Raw genomic sequence first — 25,344 nt, 5'->3', positions numbered from 1 at the left:
CTATCACACATTTTTAGTGGGCTATATTTCAATACTAAATAAAAAGTTATTAAAAAATAAAAGTTAGATGAAAAAAAAAATTCTGGCCTTACAAAAAAAGTGTGGAGGCACCAGGACGTACTAACAAATGGCTACCCAAATAATGCTCCATGTGACATTCTAGGAGATACATGGAGGAGACCAGAAAAGTGCATCACAACAAACAACTGCAGATTATTTAAACCAGGGGATAAGGCAACTAGAATCATGACACTAAAAGAGGGTAAATGAAGGTGGGTGAGGAAAGAAGGGCTGCATGGTTTTCAGCCTTCACATCATTTGCTTTGACAGGCTCATGGGGGTGTTTATAAAGCAGTAGGCCCAGAGACTTGAGAAGAATTCAATCATGTGGTCCAGTCACATATGTTTTGAGAAAGAACAGGAATTCTTGTCTACTTCCAGCTTTTCCAAAAACTTGGCTTTTTATATAAAAACAACAAGCCTGCCCTCACAGCCTCTTTCTCACTCCCCATCACCAATAAATAGCATGTTCTGATGGGGAGTAAGTCTGGGCTTCCCTCGTAGCTCAGTTGATAAAGAATCTGCCTGTAATGCAGGAGACCTGTGTTTGATTCCTGGGTCAGGAAGATACCCTGGAGAAGGAAATGGCAACCCACGCCAGTATGCTTGCCTGGAGAATTCCATGATCAGAGGAGCCTGGCAAGCCACAGTCCATAGGGTCGCAAAGAGTTGGACATGACTGAGCGACTTTCACGTTCATTTTAGGTTCTTCAAAACAGATGTCCCAGTAGAAGCCCAGCAAATCTGGATTCTAGTTCTGATCTGCCTCCAAATCATTAGGTCACCCTAAGGAAGGTTTGACTTGATTTTCAAAGCCCTTTAAGTTCTAGCACACTAAGGTTCTGTTAGACCTTATCTGAGCCTGGTATCTCAGACTCCCTGGGAGAGTGAAGGCAGTGTTCACTCTCACTCATCCATCAAGTGTTTACTGTGCATTTAATGGGAAGAGAAATAAACATGACTTCTAGTTCCTGTCCTCAAGGAGCTAACAGTCTAGCAGCAGGAGAATAACATAGCTCAAACCCCTATTTAATTACTCAATAAAACTTTAGACCCTTTCTAAAGAAGAAGAAATCATTAAAGATCAAATGGATACAGTAGAATGATACAGTGAAATGACTAGCGACTTTAGAATTAAAGATATCTAGATATGAATCCCAATATAGCTACTTACTGAAGTCACTCAGCTCTGATAGCCTCAGTTTTTTGAAGTATAAATGAGGTTAACAATATCTACTCCATTAGGCTATACAGATTATGTGTTAATGAATGGAAAACTTTCAGAACAGTACCCAACAAGGCAAGAATTCAATACAAGTAATGTAATAAACATAATGTAAGGATTCAATATGATAGCTCTTTTATTTCAATGGCAGCTTTCCAGGTGGCTCAATGGTAAAGAATCAGCCTACAATGCAGAAGACATGGGTTCAATTCCTGGGTCGGGAAGACCCCCTGGAGAAGGAAATAGAAACCCACTCCAGTATTCTTGCCTGGAAAATCCCATAGGTAGAGGAGTTTGGAAGTTGCAGAATCCACCAAGTTACAGAGTCAGACATGACTGAGTGACTAAAAACAAAAATATTTCAACGGCAACAATGCGTATAAAACCATAAGCACAGCTGCACAGTGAGCACAGTTGCTTAAATAAATGAGAACTCTTACTAGGGCTTCACATGATTGAAGATTCACAAAGTCACATATATAAAGGAGCAAAGATTGCAATGAGGTAATGAAAATCATCCACATATTAAAAGTGGTGAGGTATCAAGACACTCTCTGCCAGGGAAGTCTGAAAGCCAGATTTTGTTCAGTGCCTTGAAAGCAGCTGCTGGGGTGAGAGCCCAGTGCCTGACAAGGGGCAGGCAGAGGGGCTGGGTGAATACAACAGTCTACCATGGGGAAAATGGTAAGTAACAATTCTGCCTGGTTAATTTATTTGTGTCTACTGTAGTATCTACTGGCATTCTGCTTAATAAATTAAGTTGAAGGCATTTTTAATGGCTAGCTTGGCAATAAATGGCTGAAAGTTACTTAAAATTCTCAAGACTAATGGCAGGGACTCTGGTGCCATCTGGTGGCAACACTCTGGTTCAACAGTTTGTTTAACCAAACGCTTATACCTGATGCTATGAAAGGATGAAACAAGCGGAAGCCATGGCTCTAACCTCTCCTCCAGAATCTGGGGTAATGAGACATAAATGCATGAACTGGGCGGTCATGCAAAGCATCAAGCACTGATATGGGAGTTCAGAGGAGAGATGCAGCAGTGCTGGCAGAAGCTGTCAAGGGGAGACTGGCCAGAAATGGCAGCGCTCTGGCTGGTTCTGAAAAGTGAAAGTTGCTCAGTCCTGTCTGACTCTTTGCTACTGTATAGTCCATGGAATTCTCCAGGCCAGAATACTGGAGTGGGTAGCCTTTCCCTTCACCAGGGGATCTTCCCAGCCCAGGGATCAAATCCAGGTCTCCCACATTGCAGGCGGATTCTTTTCCAGCTGAGTCACAAGGGAAGCCACAAGCAAAGCTGGTTCTGAAGGAGGTTTCATTATGGTGTTTGTGCATGTGTGTGTGTGTGTATGCAAGTGCACATGTGTGTGCGAAAGCCATTCATCCTCTTTCCCTGAATCTGCAAATACGAAGCCGAAGTGAAGACCAGCCTGAAACTGACTGACTGATTCTTTCAGCAAACATTTGCCAAGGGACAATCCCAGCTTTGCTGACCTGGAAGGTAAGAATAGCAACATCCCACTTACCTCTCCACAAGACTACACAGTTAACATGATGCTGTTAGATGCTACAGTAAGAGTTACCAAGCCCTTATTTAAATGGACTTTGTTTAGATTTCTTTCATCTCAGAAACTGTAATTCATGAAGACAAAAAAGAGCTGCCAGACTACATCCTTCTCTGGACACTAGATCCCTTGCCAGAGGCACTTCTGACTTTCAGTATTCCCTTCACTTATTTTCCTATGTTGTGGGGACAGAGATCACCTACTATGCTTGACTGCAGAGGAATACCAAAGATGAAATGAAAACAACAAGTCCAGATAGCACAACAAAGTAAGAGACTCACAGCTTGGAAAAAAAAAAAAAAAACACTGATAAATGGACAGAGGTCAACCGGAAGAAGGTCTGGGATATGCTCCACAGCTCTGATCAATACTGTCATGAATGATTCATATGAAAATACAAAGGATCTGCTTATCAAACTGTGAGTAGCACAAAGCTTGGGAGAAAGGAGAGAGGAGCAAGGCAGTGAATATGGAAAGCAGAAACAAGATCCAAAATGAATGAAGCTCATTCCTACAGTTCTTCTAGCTCTACCATTCTGTGATCTGATAAGCTGAAATGAACCAAAACTTCAGGCTGAAACTTCACCAACTACCCAAGTATTGGATAGGGAAGGAGCTGCTCACATGAAAGAGATCCAGGGGTTTCACCTGACTACAAATTGCCAGGGAATATATGCCAACAGGGTCATTATCAAAAAGCCAAGGCAACACTATGCTACTTAACTAAGAATAAACCCTGAACGAAGGAGCAAGTAGCTCTACCGCTCTCTGCTCTGTCAAAGCATCCTTCGGCCCTGAGATCTGGTTTTAGGTCCACAATATACAAAGAACATTGATGAATAAACATGACCATAACAGAGTAGCCAGGATTACAAAGGGTCTGGAAACCAAATCACATAACAAACAGCTGAAGATGCTGGGATAACAGGCCTGGACAAAACTAAAGGAAGGCATGGCTATTATCTGAAGATCATCCAGAAGCCCAGCAAGCAGATACAGTCAGATGGTTTCTGTGACCTGGTAACACCTCACACATTGCTAGAATATTCCAAAGGGCAAAAACTTGGTTGGCAATTACCTCCTACCACACCCCTGGAAAATGGTCAACCTATCATAAGAAGCAGATATTCCAGTGATAAAAGATGTGCTATGTTCTTTCCTATTGCTGACCTGAAAAAACCTGCCTTTTGTCTACCTTCTGCCTCTGGGTCAAATTCTTGTCCCTCAGAGAAGTGCAGAGTATATTTACTCCCTATTTCTTATGCCTACTCTCCTAATACCCAAAATTATGTCTTTTTCCCTCAAGTCTTCTCCTCTTCAGGTAAAAGTCACTCAAGCAGTCATTTAACAAACACTTGCTGGGCATTTACTGGACACCAGGCTAAGGACTGGGGAATTCAGAGTTGATAAACAAAAGCTTCTCAAGGAGAAGTCTACTGAGAAGAAACAGCAATAATGTAGTATAATAAGTGCTATAATGGAGTAGGTCCTGGTGGCCAAGAAAGCAGAGCAGAAGTGCCCCACCCAACGTGGCGGAATTATCATCTCTGTCCTGGGTGGTCCAACAGGTGCAGATGGAGAAAGGCATCATGATGCGGGAACAAGGTATCCTTGAGAGAGTACACAGGTACCTGAGGGAGGTGTGAGAAATGAGCCTAAAGAGGTAAGCAAGGCTCAGAGAAGGCTGATCACACTTAGGAGTTTTTAATTATATTCTGAGGAGAAAAGTTTTTCTCACAGAAAGTGGATTACAACTCTTTACCATCTTAGTCAGCATTCTCTAGCCACATTCTAGTGACCCTCTTATTGTCTCAGTCTGAGAAAAATCTATAGTACTTTAAAGATTTCCAGGTATGAGATTCTGCCACTCATCCATTACAGGAGGGAACAGCAGTTCAGGAGACAGGAGTCTGAAAAGATACTATATTTGGTAACATACACGGATGATGAAAGCTTCTCCTTGGAGATCTTTTAAAAATAGGATAGATACTTTTCCAGGCATAGGCTTACTCCTTCCCCTAACATCCCTGAGGGAGGTAAGGAGCAAGTAAGATTAGACTCTGAATAGATGATGAAAACTGAGTTACAGGGACACCAAACATCAAGTCCTGGGCTAGGCTTCCAACCCAGGTCTTCTGTCTCCCGAGTCCTGCCTCCCAGCACTGGTCACCAAGTTAGGGGGAACCCTGAAGAGGCATAAACAACATAGACCAAAGTGGGGATGGTTGTGAAAATACTGAAATCCAAGAAGAGGACACGGGCAAAAGTCATTAAAGGAAAACTCAGGGTAGGGGGGGAGGGGATTAAAACCAGAAATGACTATGGCAGAACTGTCAACAATCTCTTGAAACTTTTGGAAATCTCAAAAAATGGTTGAGTACTCTATGGAAAGAGCACTTAACCAAGAACCAGACTTTATATCCATCTCTCCAATATGATGGTCACTGCCCCTGGCAAATCACATCTGGATTTTGCACTTCGGTTTCCTAATCTGAAAAATGGAGACAAACCCCTATCCTATCTTATAAAGTGATTTGTTGTGAGGTTCCAAAGCAATAACAGATGAGAAAAGTATTTTGTTTTTAATCAGCAAATTCAAAACTATAAAGCAGTGTAAGGTATTATTACAGTTGCTGCTGCTGAAAAAAAAAGTACCTGAAATTTAAATACAGAAAACAGTAGGATTGCTTGCTCCCAAGAGCAGTTAATTTAGACTCTTCTTTTAATCTAAAATTTCTTTTCTTTGAATTCCTAAATTACAGAAAGAAGTTTGATAATCTTCACAGTGAAACCAGTAGATTGGCATACTTGCTCATAATCAACCTCGTGGCTGGCAACATCAGTGCTAGGTTCCAGAGTCTAGGACAGTGTTTCTCATTATGGATTAATTTTCTCCCCAGGGGACACCTGACAATGTCTGGAGATAGTTTTGGTTGTCACAATCAGAGGGAGGAGATTGTAGGTAGAAATCAGGGCTGGTGCTAAACATCCTACGATGCACCTCATAGCCGCCGGAAAAAATAAAGAATCATCTGGCCAAAATGTTAATATGCTCCCTATTGAGAAACATGGTCTAGGAGAACAGAGCTCGTGTTTTTCTACTTGGTGGTGCCCAATGGAAGCTGGCCACCAACCAGCACTAGTAAAGAATAGAAAATTTCATTCAGCTGGAGAGAAACAGAGCCTTATCAATTAATTCCATCATTTCTTGACATGCCCTGAGAAGCATTTTCTGCGAAGCTCTGACAGCTAATCTCAAACAGCTCATGTTTCTACTACTCAACAACAATCCGAGAGCTTCTCCTTTATACAACATTCTCAAAGGAGTTGTTTTGATTCTTGTTTATTCCCATTCCTTACTCCACAGACAATTTAATGTGTTTAATATGTGTATTTTGGGGTTTTTTTTTTTGAAATAACAATAAAATTTACTTTTCACATAGATCTGAGTAGCAAGACCATTTTTTAATTTTTTTTTTTTGGAGTATAGTTGCTCTACAATGTTGTATCAGTTTTAACCATTATTAATCACCACAGTTTGAACTGTAAACTCACAGCTATAGCAAGTACCTAAAATCTGTTTAAGCAGGGAGAAGAACTTTAGATACCCCAGGATGGAAAACAAGGAATAACAAGATGGGATATCCAAATAGAACAGCAAGGAATAGAATCCTCAGTCCACAGGATGGTTCAAAAATCTAATCTATAAAGTACCAATCCTAAAAATAAAATCAGAGCAATCTGGGGAAACAGACTGCAACACATATGTCAAAATGCTTATTCGTAATATATAAAAAGCTCTTATAAATCAGTAAGAAACATTCTAAAGAATCCTAAGCAAGGAAAGAAATGTGACTGGACACACCACATGGTTCAGCTGTGAATAACATTTACATGTCACAATAATGTAAATAGGGAAACTTATTTACTAAAAACTGGGAGGCTCAAAAGTGTGTATGTGATGGGTATAGACATAGTGGTATAAGATAATCACCACTTTCCATGGCAGCACGTCAATACATGTTCAAAAGTAAAATTTTATATATATATTTATATGTTTTATATTATTTATTTATATTTATATATATCACACACACACACATATATATATATCAAGGATGAATAGAGATAAGCAGAGGATTGTTGGTTTCTAAACATTATAGAACTACCTGATTTTTAAATTAGATATTTTCACCATATTAGATTTGACAAAGATTAAAAATACTGAGGATTCTCTATATTCTCTTTAACACTGGGTAATAGCACTGTTTAACATCTGTTGGTGGGATTGTAAACTGCTATAACTTTTGTGAAGGGCAACTTGACAAGATCTATTAATAATTAAATATCAATTCCACTTGAACAGGCAATTCCATTTTTAGGAATTCATTCTACAGAAATGCTGGCCCAGCTATGCAAATTATTTCTGTAAAAAGTTTACTGAATCACTGCTGTAACTAAGATAAACATTGCATTGAACAAGTCTATTGGTGCCATATTTCTAACAGCATTTACTCAGTTCACGTGAGTCTGTGTGTCACATTTTGGTAATTCTCACGATATTTCATCATTATTACTATATTTGTTATGGTGATCAGTGATCTTTGATGTCACTACTGTATTTGTTTTGGAACACCACAAACTATGCCCATATACGATAACAAATCAACAAATACGGTCTATGTTCTGAGTGCTCCACTGACCACCCATCTCTCTCCCTCTCCTTGATAAAAGTGGAAGTGTTAGTCACTCAGTCATGTCCAACTCTTTGCAACCCCATGAATTGGAGCCTGCCAGGCTCCTCTGTTATGGAATTCTCCACGCAAGAATACTGGAGTGGGTTGCCATTTCCTTCTCCAGGGGATCTTCCCAACCCAGGAATCGAACCCAGGTCTCCTGCATTGCAGGCAGATTCTTTACTCTTTGAGCCACCAGGGAAGCCCCTCCCTCTCCTTGGGTCTCCCTATTCCCTGAGACACACAATAATGAAATTAGGCCAATTAATAACCCTACAATGACCACTGAGTGTTCAAGTGAAAGGATGGACTGGTTGGATCTCCTTGCAGTCCAAGGGACTCTCAAGAGTCTTCTCCAATACCACAGTTCAAAAGCATCAATTTTTCAGCGCTCAGCTTTCTTCACAGTTCAACTCTCACATCCATACATGACCACTGGAAAAACCATAGCCTTGACCAGACGGACCTTTGTTGGTAAAGTAATGTCTCTGTTTTTTAATATGCTATCTAGGTTGGTCATAACCTTCCTTCCAAGGAGTAAGCGTCTTTTAATTTCATGGCTGCAGTCACCATCCGCAGTGATCTTGGAGCCCCAAAAAATAAAGTCTGACACTGTTTCTACTGTCTCCCCATCTATTTCCCATGAAGTGATGAGACCAGATGCCATGATCTTAGTTTTCTGAATGTTAAGCTTTAAGCCAACTTTTTCACTCTCCTCTTTCACTTTCATCAAGAGGCTCCTTAGTTCTTCATTTTCTGCCATAAGGGTGTGTGTCATCTGCATATCTGAGGTTATTGATATTTCTCCTGGCAATCTTGATTCCAGTTTGTGCTTTTTCCAGCCCAGCGTTTCTCATGATGTATTCTGCATATAAGTTAAATAAGCAGGGTGACGATATACAGCCTTGACGTACTCCTTTTCCTATTTGGAATCAGTCTGTTGTTCCATGTCCAGTTCTAACTGTAGCTTCCTGACCTGCATACAGGTTTCTCAAGAGGCAGGTCAGGTGGTCTGGTATTCCCATCTCTTTCAGAATTAGGGAAGTACAAATTAAAGCACAATGAAATCCCACTTTTATGCAAAATAATGTGGCTATAATACAAAAAAAAAATTTGAAAATAAAGTGTTAAACATGGAAAAACTGGAACCCAATATAATGTGAGTTAGAATATAAAATGGCACAGCTGCTGAAGAAAACCATTTGGCAGTTCCTCAAAAAGTTAAACATAAGGTTACATATGACTCAGCAATTCCACTCTAGGATATATCCCAGAACTGAAAATAGGTGTTCAAATAAAAACTTACAGTGAATGTTCATAGCCACACTATTCAAAACAGCCCAAAGGTGGAAACAACTCTCAAGTGTCCACCAACTAATGAATGGATAAACAAAATGCAGTATATCCACACAATGGAATATTATACAACCACAGAAGGAACAAAGTACTGGTAGATACTGCAGTGTGAATGAACTTTGGAAACATTTTTAAGTGAAAGAAGTCAGGCACAAAAGACCACATATTGTATAATTCTATTGATATGAATATCCAGAATAGGCAAATACATAGAAAGCAGCTTAGTGGTTGCCAGGGTGTGCTGGGAAGAGGGAAATGGGAAGTGATTGCTTAATGGGTATGGAGCTTCTTTTCGGGGTAACAAAAATGCTGCTGCTGCTGCTAAATCATGTCAGTTGTGTCCGACTCTGTGTGACCCCACAGACGGCAGCCCACTAGGTTCCCCCATCCCTGGGATTCTTCAGGCAAGAACAATGGAGTGGGTTGCCATTTCCTTCTCCAATGCATCAAAGTGAAAAGTGAAAGTGAAGTCGCTCAGTAGTGTCTGACTCTTAGTGACCCCATGGACTGCAGCCCACCAGGCTCCTCCGTCCATGGGATTTTCCAGGCAAGAGTACTGGAGTGGGTCACCAGCGCCTTCTCCAACAAAAATGTTCTAGAATAGTGACAGTGGTTGCACAACAATGTGGATGTGCTAAAGGACACTGAATTATACACTTTAAAACAGGTAAAATAGTGAATTCTGTTATGTGAAATTGTCCTTAACAAAAATAAAATCTATTCCATTTTCACAAAAAATAGTACCTGAAGATATTGTATGTCTTGAGCTTTTTTCTCTTAAGAATAGGAGCAAGAAAGTCCCTGACATTAGCTTTAGAGTTTACAAAATACTTCACCATGCGAACTTACATAATCTTCACAACACATGAGGCAGACACTATGACCCCAATTTAGAGATAAGAAGAACTGAGTCTCAGAGCAGTATAAAGTCATATGGCCAGGAAGCAGGAGCGTTGGCTAATCAAGTCAGACAGTCTGACTTAGCGTATTTACTGTTGCAAGGCAAACAGCTCCAACTTCTGATAAGCTTGAAAAAGGACAGGAGATGCCATTGTGTACATACATCTTGGAATTTTTCTTCTTCCAAAGTTAGTATTTTAAAGCAGTAAAAATATTCACTGTATCCAAGTTAATAAAAGTTTTAACAAAACCAATATAGATGATTATTGAATAAGAGCAGCATAAAGCAGGACATACAGATTTCCTCTTCCAATTTTCTAAAGATGAGTTTAAGTTTCTCGGTGAACGATATGCTATAATGGTAGCATGTCCTCTCACCAATACAGTTCAGCATAATGTTTACAGGGCATGGCAGTAAGTAATGAGATGACTGTACATTTCCTTATACAACTGGCCTCATTAATTTACATTAACTAGTGAATGGCACATTAGTGGTTTTCTAACACTCTGACGAGTCCTATAGATGTTCCTGAGCGGAGGGGTGAGGGTTACCAGCCCAAGCAGAGCATCCTCTTATTTTCTACATCAGGTTTTTTCTTAAGATACTGTTTTAAGTAAGGACATCATTACTTTTTTAAAAAATACATACGGAAAGACACTGCAGTATATATATATGCATCTTCAATTCTTCAGAGATTTTAAAAAATCTCTGCAGATAAGCTAACATTATATAATTATTACTAAATACAAGCACAGAAATGCGAAGTAGGTTCACTCTACATTTGACTTAAGAGTTTTCTTTGTTTCTAGGTTCAATTAAACTATCCTGATAATCCCCATTTTATAGAATAGGTATTGTGAGCACACAAGGAGAAACAAGTGACTTATCTCACATGGCAGGGTGAAGCACAAACAGGGTCTAGAAATCAAGCTCCATCCAGATGGCTTAGTCTGTTGGATGATGCCTAGTTCAAAAAGCCTTGGTTGTCATGCGGTCATTCCATGCACTATGACCTGAAGGTACAGATGTCTCTACTTGAGGTACATGACAATACTTGAGGTGGCTATGTGCCAGTAATGTCTGGAATACATGCCAGCTCAATGGCAAAATTAGTCTCTCTTCCTCCTATGTTTCAGATTATCCCTTGGTTCCCCGGATAGAAAATCCTTTTCAGAAGGCACAGTCAAAATTATGAAACATGAAACAGAAGATCTGGATTCAAATCATGTCTCTATCAATTAGTTTCCCCTTCATGCCTGAACTATCTGGGCCTCAGTTTGTTCACAGTACTTACCTCAAGGGCTATTAGGAGGGTTAAGTGAGATAGTTTAGCAGGTCCCATCCTGTGGGCTACAGACCCCCTGGGTATCTCTGGCCATATTATAAGAGGTCTGAAAAAGCACATACTAGAGAAAAAGAATCATTTAGAGTTTAAGATTAAAAGCTCTGGAGTAAAATTGTCTGGATTCAAATAATGGTTTTACCACTGGAGCAGGTTACTTAGCCATTCTGTCTCAGTTCCTCATCTATAATTGGAGGCAACAGTATTCAATGAATTATTGTGAGGATTAAATGGGGTATATATGTAAAATGCTTAGAACAGTGGCTGGCATAGTAAGAATTCAATACATGCTAGCTATTACTGACATTCACTGAATTAGTAATTGCTATTACCTGAAAGAGATGGGAATACGAGACCACCTGATCTGCCTCTTGAGAAATTTGTATGCAGGTCAGGAAGCAACAGTTAGAACTGGACATGGAACAACAGACTGATTCCAAATAGGAAAAGGAGTACGTCAAGGCTGTATTTTGTCACCGTGCTTATTTAACTCAGATGCAAAGTACATCATGAGAAAGGCTGGGCTGGATGAAGCACAAGCTGGAATCAAGATTGCCAGGAGAAATATCAACAACCTTAGATATGCAGATGACACCACCCTTAATGGCAGAAAGTGAAGAAGAACTAAAGAGCCTCTCAATGAAAGTAAAAGAGGAGAGTGAAAAAGTTGACTTAAAGCTCAACATTCAGAAAACAAAGATCATGGTATCTGGCCCCATCACTTCATGGCAAATAGTTGGGGAAACAGTGGAATGGGAGGAGAAGGGGACAACAGAGGATGAGATGGTTTGATGGCATCACCGACTCAATGGACATGAGTCTGAGTAAACTCCAGGAGTTGGTGAAGGACAGGGAGGTCCAGTGTGCTGCAGTTCATGGGGTTGCAAAGAGTCGGACACAACTGAGCGACTGAACTGAATACTATATGTGTTTACGTATTCTTTCAAAGTATAATTATCATCACGTGGATGCTTGCCAAGTTTTTTATGTTAAAGAAGGGTTGTTATACTTGAAAAGGTTAAATACTTTTAAGATAATAGCTGTAAAAGAATTCAGTTTACTACCTGCCATGTCCTCATCCAGAGTAGTTACATTTATGATTTCAATGTTTTTTAATTTACTGAGGTTTACTTTGTGGCCTAACATATGGTCTATCTTGGAGAATGGGCTATGTGCACTTAAGAAAAACATGTATTCTGCTGTTGTTGGGTACAGTGTGCTGTGTATGTCTGTTAGGTCTAACTGGTTTATAATGTTGTTCAAGTCCTCTGTTATCTGTTAGTCTTCTATCTGGTTATTCTATCCATTATGAGAAGTGGGGTACTGAGCTCTACAACTATTACTGTAGAACCATCTGTTTCTCCCTTCAATTCTATTAATTCTTGCTTCACCTATCTGGGGACTCCTTTGTTAGGCTGCATATATGTTTGTAATTGTTGTATCTTCTGGCTGCAGTGAACATTTTATCAATATGTAATCACAGCAAATAGATGGGAAAAAAGTGGAAGTAGTGACAGATTTTATTTTCTTGGGCTCCAAAATCACTGTGGATGGTGACTGCAGCCATGAAATTAAAAGATGCTTGCTCCTTGGAAGGAAAGCTATGACAAACCTAGACAGTGTATTAAAAAGCCGAGACATCACTTTGCCAACAAAAGTCTGCATAGTCAAAGCTATAGTTTTTCCAGTAGTCAAGCATGGACATGAGAGTTGGACCATAAAGAAGGCTGAGTGCCAAAGAACTGATGTCTTTGAATTGCGGTGCTGGAGAAGACTCTTGAGAGTCCCTTGTACAGCAAGGAAATCAAACCAGTCAATCTTAAAGGAAATTAACCCTCAATATTCACTGGAAGGACAGATGCTGAAACAGAAGCTCCAATATTTTGGCCACCTAATGCAAAGAGCTGACTCACTGGAAAAGACCCTGATGCTGGGAAAGACTGAAGGCAAAAGAAGGGGGCAGCAGAGGATAAAATTGTTAGATAGCATCACCAACTCAATGGACATGAATCTGAGCAAACATCCTTCTTTATCTTGTGTACCTTTTTTGATTTAAAAGTCTATTTTGTCTGACATTCAAGAGCCACCAGCTCTTTCTTGGTTATCATTTGCATCAAATATATTTTTCCATCCTTTTACTTTTATCTCATTTCTTTGTATCTAGAGTATCTTGCAGACAGTATATGGATGGATAATGTGTTTTCTTAAATCAATCTGACAATCTGCCTTTTTAAAGGAGAATTTAATTCACTTACACTTAAAGTAATTACTAATAAGGAACCATTTATTTCTGCCATTTAGCTATGTTTTGTATGTTTTACATTTTTGTTTCTCATTTCCTCTTAGTATCTTTATAGGTCTTTCTACTCTCCGACCCTGCCTTCTCATCACTTGCTATATTGCCTCCCCACTGTCATTGCCTTTTTAAAATATTAATCTAAAGATTCACTGGAGGCTTGGTCTTTCTCATCTATTTGAATAGCTCCTGATGAACAGTTCCTTCATGAATCTATCCCACAATGTTAAAATGAAGGACCTACCTTTTCTGGCCATGATAGTAGGTTCAGGTGCTAGCCCAGTTTTCACCATCTGAATCACTTGTCCCTTAAAGGCACATTCACCACACACCATTCATACACACAGTTTATTATTATTATCGATTCCTTGCCTACATGAGGCCTGGGTTAGGTTGCACTCTAGAATACTTAAGAAGAGTCTCTTGATGACTGGTAAACAAAGAAATGAGCAAAGTGGCTTACATTGTAGGAGCGGGGATGTCTCTGTTTCCACTGCACCAGGAGCAGCTGGGCCACCACCAAGGTAGCGATAAGGATGAGGACCATTTCAGCATGCATGGCTTCGTGGCCGCGATGCTTGGCATGCATGCGTGCGTGCTCGACCCTGAAAGCCAAACAGATGCAGTGAGCTAGGTCAGGGATGGTGTGGTGATAAAGGGGCAGTGCTTTCCAGGGATACCCACTGGTCTATAGCTCAGAACACACTGTTTTAAAAAATAATAAAATTTTTATTTTTGGCTGCACATGGTCTCTGTTGCTGCATGTGGGCTCTCCTTAGCTGTGGTGAGAGGGGGCTACTCTCCAGTTGCAGTGCGCAGGCTTCAGTAGCTGTGGGGCACAGGCATGCGGAATCTTCTTAGACCAGGGATTGAACCTGTGTCTCCTGCATTGGCAGGCAGATTCTTAACCACTGGACCACAAAGGAAGTCCAGAACATATTCTTAAACCGTACAAATTAGGGGCTAGAAGGACACATGCCTTAGAAGACAGGAATTCTGAGACAGAACAGGAGTTCTAGGGGCTCCAGTCACCAAGGTTAGGTATGGGGTTAAAGGTTGGTGGTCTGCTCCCCACCCCTAATGGTAGAAACAGTGGATTCCTTTCTATTTTGGTCCTATTTCAACCTGTCACAGGAAGGAGAAAGTAACCGAGAAAGAAGGTCACAGCCATAAAGGCTCATACTCTTATTCAATGATATTTATGACACCAATAAAGGAGTCATATTGCAAATGTGTGCTAATTTCAAGGTTAAAGTCTTGCTTTATTTGTCCTACCCTCTCTGTCAGGATCAGAGATCCTTAAGACTAAAGCCTGAAAAATCTGAACTGCTTCAGCTTTATACTACTTCACTATCAGTGTCCAGAGGTAAATAGTCTCTTCATGGGCTCAAGGAGAGAAAAGCTAGAAACTCTTATTTAATCCAAGGCTGGCATTCTCTTGTCTTGAGGATTGGCAGAGAGTGATTCCTTTGGCCAATACAGGCAAAAAGTTTCCTCTGAGAACAGAAAAGTCAATCCTACCATTCTGGGTCAGAGTCAGTTAACGGAGAGGAATAAAGGAATTAGAAAACTGAATACAAATGTAACCTGTGGTCAGGAGTTTTGGTGCAAGTTCTCCATGGTGGTGATGGTGGGGGTTTAGTCGCTCTGTTGTGTCCAACTCTGCGACCCCATGGACTGTAGCCTGCCAGGCTTCTCTGACCATAGTATTCTCCTGGCAAGGACACTGGAGTGGGTTGCCATTTCCATCTCCACCCAGCAAGTTCTCCATACCACAGAGTATCAGGGAGAAAGAGAAAGGACACATAAATAGTATGTATCTTCATGGAATTCCCAAGGGCAATGAGAGACTAAACAAGAACCACCAGTGGGATGCATTATAGACAGATAAATCATAAAGAAATATAGCAGAAAGTTAGTTGTAGATTCTAGGTGGTAGGTACAAGGGTGTTCACTGTACAATTCTTTCAACTTTTCTGTATAGGAGATTTTTCATAATATAATAAAACATTAGGTGGGAAGATTTGGTAGGCAGCCAAATGTCAGTCAGCCAGGCAGCCAAAGTACCTAAGGGTTCATCTTACATAAATTGTTATCCTAGGTGGGAGAATCTGACAAAATATATTAATACAGGGAGAAGTCAGACACTTAGGTTCAGAAACACCTATGTGATCTTAGCCAAGAGAATGTACATCTCTCCACCACAATTTCTTCATCTATCAAAAGGAGTCTATATCTTTTCTGCCTCCCTCATAGGATTATTTGTTGCCCAAACTAAAAGGGCAATGGATATTTAAAAACCTATGGACTGTGGGGAGTTATAAAGACAATAAAAGATAAGTTTCCTATTCTCAGACAGTATATAACTGATTGAATGTGTACAAGAAATCAAAGAAAGGATTGAGAAAAAACAGAAGTCATCTAGCTCAAATTTGCAATCCTGTGTTGGAATACCTCCATTGGCTGAGAATATATGTCTCTTAAAGTAACCTATTTAGAACCAGCAGTGTCTGACACATTTTTAGTACTCATATGTGCCTATGAAGGAGTAAAATTCTAATGCTTTAAGAAGCAGGAAGCTCAGTATCTCACAATATATGATTTTTTTTTTTTTTTTTTTTAGTATTTATTTATCTGCCCCAGATCTTAGATGTGGGATGTGGGAACTAATTCCCTCATCACGGATTGAACCTGGTTCTCCTACATTGGGAGTATGAAGCCTTAGTCAATGGACCACCAGGGAAGTTCCAATATACATGATTATTTTAATGATGTTTCTGATAATGAGATAAAATCTTACTACAGCATCAATCCTTCAGACTTAATCCTATGCTCTGGAACATATCCACTCTCTCTTTCCCAATGCTGCCCCTTCAAATATTTATCATAGTATTATTAAAAAAAACAAAAAACAAAACCAGGCTTCCCTGGTGGTTCAGTGGTAAAGAATCCACCTCCCAATGCAGGAGAAACAGGTTCAATCTCTGATCTGGGAAGATCCCGGATGCCACGAAGCAACTAAGCCTGTCCACAACTACTAAGCCTGCACTCTAGAGTCCTGGAGCTGCAACTACTGAAGTCCATGGCCTAGAGCCATGTTTCGCAACAAGTGAAGCCACTGCAAACTAGAAAGTAGTCCCTGCTTGCTGTAACGAGAGAAAAGGCCCTTGCAGCAAAGAAGACCCAGCACAACCAAAAATAAATATGAATAAATAATTTTGTTTTAATTCCTTAAAAAAAAAATCCTGTTCTTACCACCATTTTCCTGGGCCCTTTTAGGCTAACAGTTCTAAATCTTTTAAACATGCATATAACATAATGTGAAGACCATTAATTCTGAATGCCTTCTAGATGCATTTAGCTAAAGATCTTTTAATGTGTAGTATTTTTACAATACAATCAGTGTGGACTCAGCAAAATAGAACACAGTACTACTGTTACTTCCCTTAAGGCAGATAGCATACTTTCAATGAACACGTTCCAAAATGTGGAATATTTTGGTAGCTCAGGTATAGAACTGGCGCATATTACACTTAAAGTCACCTAAAATCTTGTCATTTGAGTCACTATCTTTGCCATTCTATATTTTTATCATCAATAGTTTTCCTCTAAATGAAGTGCTTTTTTCTCACTATTAAAACTTCACTGGGTTGATTTCAGCTCATTGGTCAGCTACCTTGTGAAGTTTGAGGGATAAGCACTCTTGAAACTCATTTACTGAGGAGAAATAATGACAATAAGATATTTGCTGACTCACTCTGGTTACAAAACAAGTTAGTAGCAGATGTGAGATCAGAAGATACATCTCCCATTTTCTCAAACAGAGCTCTCTGCCCTGGTTCCCAGATAATGATGATGCTAATGATGATACATCCTCAAAACAGGTAACACTTACTGGAAGTTTACCACATGCCAGGCACTGTTCTAAGAATTTCACAATTATTAATGTTCACAACAACTCTATTATGGATACTGTAGTTTTCCTCATTTTACAAATTGGACAAACTAAGGTAATATGAAGTAAACTTGCCCAAGATCACATCACTAGGAAATGGCAGAAGTAGTATTCAAACCCAGATGGATGGTTTGGTGCAATTATCTATTTACTCCTAAGGATTGAGGGAGCTACCCAGGAGTGATTCAAATACTGGGAAAGATCTCAAATGACCTGTCCTCCTCGTCACAGGTCACTGCCTCCTGCAGACAAGGAAGCAAAAAGGGCAGGTATCCAACTCTATCAGTAGGATTAATCTATGGTTCCCACCATGAGGGGCCCGTTCTGTCACACTTACTTCCATTGCTCCTCTGGAGAGAGTTCTGACATATCCACCTGTAGAAAGACACCACCATAAACATCCATTACTGTCTTAGAACTGTTCCTGCCCAACATACAGGGATCACACATTTGCTAGCGTTAAAAGTATGAATCAGGATTTGTGGGATATGAAGCTCAATAAAATATTCTGTCATATAACACCATCTGACTCTAATTGGCCTCCTTAGACTAAGCATCAGTCCCTGTTCTGCTGTCAGTGGTATGACCTTCCAACCACAAAGCTCCAGTTCTATTTGTTAGTCTTACCCTTTTATAGCAGGATTTCTTAAACCTGGACACTAGTGATAGTCTGGGACTGGTTAATTCTCTGGGTTGTTTGGGTAGGGGGTGTTTTGTAGATTGTATAATGTATAGGCATCCCTGGCCTCTACCCATAGGTGCCAGTAGCATCTTCACAGGTACAACAACCAAAAAAGTCTACAGATATTATCAACTGTCCCTTGGGGGATGAAAAACTGCCCCCAGGTGAAAAACCACTGCTCTAGAATAACACTAGAGAAGTGGTGGGATTGCATCACTGACTCAATGGATATGAGTTTGAACAAACTCCAGGAGATGGTGAAGGACAGGGAAGCCTGGCATGCTGCAGTCCATGGGGTCACAAAGAGTCGGACACAACAGAGCGAATGAACAACAGAATAATACTAAATTCTTTGAGTTCAGAACTGAAGTCTTCTACTCCCTTGTAGCCATATGGAAGAAAACCCAAACCTCAGGACATAAGTCACTCAATATGTTCTTACATTGAACTGAGCTGAAAATGCCTTTTTTTTTTTTTTCTCTTTTTTTCTTTCAGGGGAAAGCGTGAACGCAATCCCCCACTACCAGAAATTATGCAGTTGAGTTTCCCACATTTGGGGAAATCGCAGGGGTCAGCACATCCGGAGTGCAATGGATAAGCCTCGCCCTGGGAAAACCACCTTTGTGATCATGGTATCTCCCCTGCCAGGTAAGTATTGAAAATGCTTTTTGATGTAGAGAAGAAAAGCCCTCATAAACACTCAGAGGAATCAATCAACATATATTCCTTTAGTACTTATGAAGTTCAAGACCCAGTTTCCCACTGTTCCTCTGATAACTTCAGAAAAGTACCTTAAGTGGAATGTTTGAAGTAAAATGGGCAGAACTCCACTCTGCTACTAAGTAAATTGGTACATATTTACCATGCATCTTTTACGTGTGTGCACTGGGAATGTTCACCATTGCTTAAGGAGGGGTTTCTGGTTTCTACATATCCCATCTAGGGAAGGAAGGAAAGGGAGGAAAGAAAGGAAAGGGAGAAAAAGAAAGAGGGGAGGGATAGGAGGGTAGGGAGAACAGGGGAAGAGAGACAGGAAGAGAGAAGCAATATCCCAAGGCTTCCCATAGCCAACCAAGGTAATGAAATCAACCACCCCCTTGTCCTACTTTACACTGTCTCACAGAATTTATTCAAGTGACCTGACTCAGCCCTTCATCTCCCTGAAAGGTCAGAGGTCCTCTCCAAGAGAGGACAAGTAGATGTAGGAAATGGAAAGGCCCAGCTGGGTGGCACCTGAGCAGACAATTTAGAACCACAGTCTTACATTATCTTAGATATGCTTTCCAAGTGATCTAACTGCTGCTTAAATCCAGGGCCAGGGCCAGGGTGACATAAGCAAGGCATCGAGGACTCAAAATTTACAGAGGCACACATTTTCAGGTACTGACCCTGCACTTGCATGACCTTAAGGGTGAGTGCCTCCTTCAAGTCTGTGCCCTGCACTTTGCATGCTTCACCCTAGGCCAAGTCCTGCTTATGTTTCTCTTGCTCCCATCCTAGATAATCTCACAGAGCTAAGGAGAATACACTGCTTTTGTGTCTTTCAAGAATAGCAGAGCTGAGCATATATTAAACACTCAATGAGTACTTATGGAATTGAACAGAATTCCTTCCAACAGGAATAATAAGTAAGTATGCTGACAAACCAGCATCCTACCTGGAGATGCTTAAATGAGGATGTAAACAAACACTTGAAAAATACCTAATGAGCATCTGGGAAATAAGTATTTGTTTTCTGGAGGCACCTAGAAATCATGCTTTAAAAAACTGCATGTCAAGCAACAAATGCCGGAGGGGGTGTGGAGAAAAGGGAACCCTCTTACACTGTTGGTGGGAATGCAAGCTAGTACAGCCACTATGGAGAACAGTGTGGAGATTCCTTAAAAAACTGGAAATAGAACTGCCATATGACCCAGCAATCCCACTTCTGGGCATATACACCGAGGAAACCAGATCTGAAAGAGACACGTACACCCCAATGTTCATCACAGCACTGTTTATAATAGCCAGGACATGGAAGCAACCTAGATGCCCATCAGCAGACAAATGGATAAGGAAGTTGTGGTACATATACACAATGGAATATTACTCAGCCATTAAAAAGAATTCATTTGAATCAGTTCTAATGAGATGGATGAAACTGGAGCCCATTATACAGAGTGAAATAAGCCAGAAAGATAAAGACCAATACACTATACTAACGCATATATATGGAATTTAAAAAGATGGTAACGATAACCCTATATACAAAACAGAAAAAGAGACACAGATGTACAGAACAGACTTTTGGACTCTGTGGGAGAAGGCGGGAGTGGGATGTTTTGAGAGAATAGCATTGAAACAAGTATACTATCAAGGGTGAAACAGATCACCAGCCCAGGTGGGATGCATGAGACAAGTGCTCAGGGCTGGTGCACTGGGAAGACCCAGAGGGATGGGGTGGGGAGGGAGGCGGGAGGGGGGATCGGGATGGCAAACACATGTAAATCCATGGTTGATACATGTCAATGTATGGCAAAAATCACTACAATATTGTAAAGTAATTAGCCTCCAACTAATAAAAATAAATGATAAAAAACAAAATAAATAAAAAAATAAAAAATAAATAACTGCATGTCAAAACAAAACAACACAACACAACTACATGTTCAAAAAAGCAAGACAAGTCTGTTGAATGGAAAACAAGGAAGATCCAGAGAACCGGGCCAGGCATGGGGACACCTCTCTGTGAGACAGTGGTCAAGCATGCTACTGTTTGTGCCTTAAAGTATCTCTCACTGGAAAATAGAGATTGTCTTCTGACTTCATTGTGGGGCTGTGAGAATATACTAGTATTATATTGCAAATGATTTCACTGCCTTTCCTCCTAGGAGCGTATGTGCTCAGTTGCTAAGTCATGTCCAACTCTTTGCGACCCCATGGACTGTAGCCCATCACAGTCCTCTGTCCATGGAATTTTCCGGGCAAGAATACAGAAGTGAGTTGCCATGCCCTTCTCAAGGGAATCTTCCCAACTTAGGGATCGAACTTGAATCTCCTGAGTGTATTTTACAAAGTACTTGGAGAGGCCAGGGAACTGAATGTTGGTGAAGCACAGGGCAGTGATGCTTTCAGGGCCTCAGGGAAAGCTCAGAAGGGCAAGCTCTTAAGCTGAGACTAGACCTGGTGCTTAAAGGACCATTTAGCATTTCGTGGAGTAATACGAGTACTGGAGTGGAGTAATGCTAAGAGTCAAGAAATGATGTGGCTTTAATATTTCCATCCCGAACCAAAAGATTTTAAAGATTATATCCAAACCAGTCATCCAGCTCAAGTGGAAAAACAAGGAAAGCTATAAGCTATATCTGTAAGTAAGCTGTACCCTAGAAATACATTTGCATTTTTCCCCTAACTAATGAGTTTATTCATCTGGGGCTAAGCATTAAGTCATTCATGTCCCCTGTCCAGGCTCAGGTAGCTAATTAGGCAGGCTCTCAGGGTAGGATTGATAGGCCCATATTCCACTCCTAAGACTCATACACAGAATGTCTTTTTGACAACCAATCACTACTCTCCTAGGATTTCACAAAGTTTCTAGTTATGTAAATCTACCAAAGTCCAGATTTGAAAGAAGTTAAACCAAAAATGTCAGGCAGAAGACAAGATAAAATTTCACAAAAATGAAAAAGGATCTGCAGTTGACTGATATATTTTCTCAGGTGCAAAACACAGATGGATCCACCAGTGTAATCCCACAAGCAGGCCTCTGTCCCCCGCAAATACTGATACTCTGGGGTCTCTTGAGTCTTTACACAGACTAATTAGTTTGTCCCTTCAGCCCTTCTCTTCTACCAAACCACATTCTCCCTTCCTGCAAAATGTTAGCCAAATCCTCCTGGATCCAGAAAGGCCCATTAGACTGACCCCACTCACTGAAGGGGAAAAAAAAATCTTCACTGCTTTGAGCATGAGCCACAGTCCAGAAGCATCAGCACCCTGAGAGCTTAAAAACAGAGGCTTCAGAATCCATCCCAGACCTCCTGGATCAGAAGCTGCATTTAATAAGATACCCGGGTAATTCACATGCACATAAAAGCACTGCTATTGCATTCCAGCACTCACATTCAGTCTGTTCTACAGTCACACACCTCCACGCACCTAAACTGCTTTTGTTAACAGCTTTTCTGAGATCTAATTCACATAGCATAAAATTCACCCACTTAAAATGTGCTAGTCAATGTTTTCAGTATATGCAGAGTTGTGCTACCATCACTGCTATTTAAATTTAGAACGTTTTTACCACTCTCAAAATGAAACCATATACCAGTCAGCCATCACTCTGCAAATCCCTCAGCCCAAGAAACCACTAATTTAATTTCGATCTCTATCTACACATTTGCCTATTCTAGGCATTTCATTTCATTACATTCATATACATATACATTCATTACATTCATTCATTACATTTCATATAAATAAGATTTGACAGTATGTGGTCTTTAGAGAATGGCTTCTTTCGCTTAGCATATTTTCAGTGTTGCTACAGATATTATAGTCATTCCCTTTTACTGCCAAATAATACTATATTATATGGATATACAATATTTTCTTTGCCCATTTATCAGCAGATGGACATTTGCCCTGTTTACAGCTTTGTGCTATTATAAATAATGCTGTTATGAACATTCACTTACAAGTTTTCATACAGACATGATTTCATTTCGCTTGAGCATTATTTAGTAGTGGAACTGTCTGGTTATATGGTAACTCTATGCCTAACCTTTGGAAGAACTGCCACCCTGTTTTCCACAGCAGTGGCACCGTTTTACATGCCCACCAGCAGTGCATGAGAGTTCCAATTCCTCCACATCGTTGACAACACTTGGTATTATCTTTTTGGTAAAAAGCATCCCACTGGGTGTGAAATGGTAGATTAATGTGATTTTGATTTTGCATTCCTCTGATGTATAACGACATTGAGCACCTTGTCATATGACTATCAGCCATTCATGTATCTTCTTTGGAGAAAAGTTTATCCAGATTCTTCATCCACTCCTTAAAAATAGACTTTTCCCCCAGCAGTTTTAGGTTCACAAACTTCCCTGGTGGCTCAGACAGTAGAGTCTGCCTACAATGCAGGAGCTGCTGCTGCTGCGTCACTTCAGTCGTGTCCGACTCTGCGACCCCATAAACGGCAGCCCACCAGGCTCCTCCGTCCCTGGGATTCTCCAGCCAAGAACACTGGAGTGGGTTGCCATTTCCTTCTCCAATGCATCAAAGTGAAAAGTGAAAGGGAAGTGGCTCAGTCGTGTCCAACTCTAGCGACCCCATGGACTGCAGCCTACCAGGCTCTTCCGTCCATGGGATTCTCCAGGCAAGGGTACTGGAGTGGGGTGCCACTGTCTTCCAGGTTCAATCCCTGGGTCAGGAAGATCTCCTGGAGAAGGAAATGGCAACCCACTCCAGTATCTTGCCTGGAAAATCCCATGGATGGAGGAGTCTGGTAGGCTATAGTCCATGGGGTCGCAAAGAGTCAGACACAACTGAGCGACTTCACCTTTAGGTTCACAATAAAACTGAGTGGAAAGCAGAATTTTCCATATGCTCCCTGCTCCTCAATATGCACAGCCTCCCCCACCAACATCCCTCATCAGAGAAGTACCTTTGTGCCAACTGAGGAACCTACATTGACATATCATCACCCAAAGTCTATAGTTTAACTCAGAGTTCACTACTGATGTACATTCTATAGGCTAGGACAAACATAACATTCTTATGGACACGTATCCATAAACAAGAGTATCATGAAGAGTAGTCTTACGGACCTAAAAATTCTCTGTGCTCCTCTTATTCATCCCTCCATCCTCCCTAATCCCTAGCAACCACTGCTCTTTTTACCATCTCCATAGTATCACCTTTTCCATACAGTTGAAATCATGTAGTACATAGCCTTTTCACATTGGCTTCTTTCACTTAGTAACATGCATTTAATATTCCTCCATGTATTTTCATGGTTTAAGAGCTCATTTCTGTTTTTAGTACTGAATAAAATTCCACTGTCTAGAAGTACCACAGTTTATTTATCCATTCGCCTACTAAGACACTATGTGTGTGCTGAGTCACTCAGTCATGCCCGACTCTGCAACCCCCGGAACTACAGCTTGCCATGCTCCTCTGTCCATGGAATTTTCCAGGCAAGAATACTGGAATGGGCTGTCATTTCCTACTCCAGGGGATCTTCCCAAAGTAGGGATTGAATATGTGTCTCTTTGTCTCCTGCACCGTCAGGCAGATTCTTTACCACTGGGCCACCTGCGAAGCAAAAGACATCTTGGTTGCTTCCAAATTTTGGCAATTACGAATTAAGCTGCTATAAAGATGTGTGTACAAGTTTCTGTATGAACATACATTTTCAGCTCCTTTGGGGATATACTAAGGAGCACAACTCCTGGATATGGTATGGTAATAGTTAAGTTTAGTTTTGCAAGAAACCGCCAATCTATCTTCCAAAGTTTGATGGAAGATATTATCTTGCATTCCCACCAGAAATGAATGACAGTTCCTGTTGCTCCACATTCTCCCAGTATTTGGTAGTGTCACTGTCTCAGATTCTGATGATTCTAGTAGGTGTGTAGTGGTATCTCATGCTGTTTTAATTTGAATTTCGCTGACTACATGAGGTGGGACATCTTTCATACGCTTATTTTCTATCTATATATCTTCTTTGGTGGGCAGTATGTTAAAGTCTCTAGATTACTTTTTAAACAGGTTTTCTTCTTATTCCTGAGTTGAAACAGTTCTTTGTATATTTTGGATAATGGTCCTTTATTTCTTTGTCTATTTATTTACGGCTGTGTCAGGTCTTAGTTGTGGCATGTGGGATCCTGGGCTTCCCAGGTGGCTCAGTGGTAAAGAATCTGCCTGCCAATGCAGGAGACGCAAGAGACATGGGTTCAATCCCTGGGTTGGGAAGATCCCCTGGAAGAGTAAATGACAACCCACTCGAGTATTTCTTGCCTGGAAAACTCCATGGACAGAGCAGCCTGGTGGGCCACAGTCCATGGGGTCATAAAGGATCGGACACAACTGCAAACACACACACACGTGGCATCTCAGTTCCCCAACCAGAGATTTAATCTGCACGCTCTGCACTGGAGGGTGGATTCTTAACCATTGAACCACCAGGATGGTTCAAAAAAGATCCCTGACGATCTTTTTTCCTGACAATCTCTTGTAATTGATGCG

General features: G+C 40.7%; 1 protein-coding gene and 1 non-coding gene across 4 annotated transcripts in view; both read right to left on the bottom strand.

The window, feature by feature from the left end:
- Positions 1-25,344, bottom strand: part of RNF121 (ring finger protein 121) — a 79,873-nt gene that overhangs the window by 27,475 nt on the left and 27,054 nt on the right. For all 3 annotated transcript variants that reach the window (XR_009693972.1, XM_061149317.1, XM_061149325.1), the window contains 2 exons: positions 17,776-17,813; positions 13,947-14,088 (listed from right to left, as the gene is read on the bottom strand). Coding sequence is in view for 2 of the 3 variants with exons in the window: in XM_061149317.1 (XP_061005300.1) it covers positions 13,947-14,088; positions 17,776-17,813 (180 nt within the window). In the remaining variant the exon portion in view is untranslated. The remainder of the gene's footprint in view (positions 1-13,946; positions 14,089-17,775; positions 17,814-25,344) is intronic.
- LOC133065000 (U1 spliceosomal RNA) lies at positions 18,613-18,776 on the bottom strand. Its single transcript, XR_009694806.1, has one exon. It is a non-coding gene; the product is annotated as a U1 spliceosomal RNA (small nuclear RNA).

Source organism: Dama dama, chromosome 1 (assembly GCF_033118175.1).
Source record: "Dama dama isolate Ldn47 chromosome 1, ASM3311817v1, whole genome shotgun sequence".
Lineage (NCBI taxonomy): Eukaryota > Metazoa > Chordata > Mammalia > Artiodactyla > Cervidae > Dama > Dama dama.
Note: the sequence above shows the minus strand (reverse complement) of the source record. Positions and strands in the feature narration are given on the sequence as shown.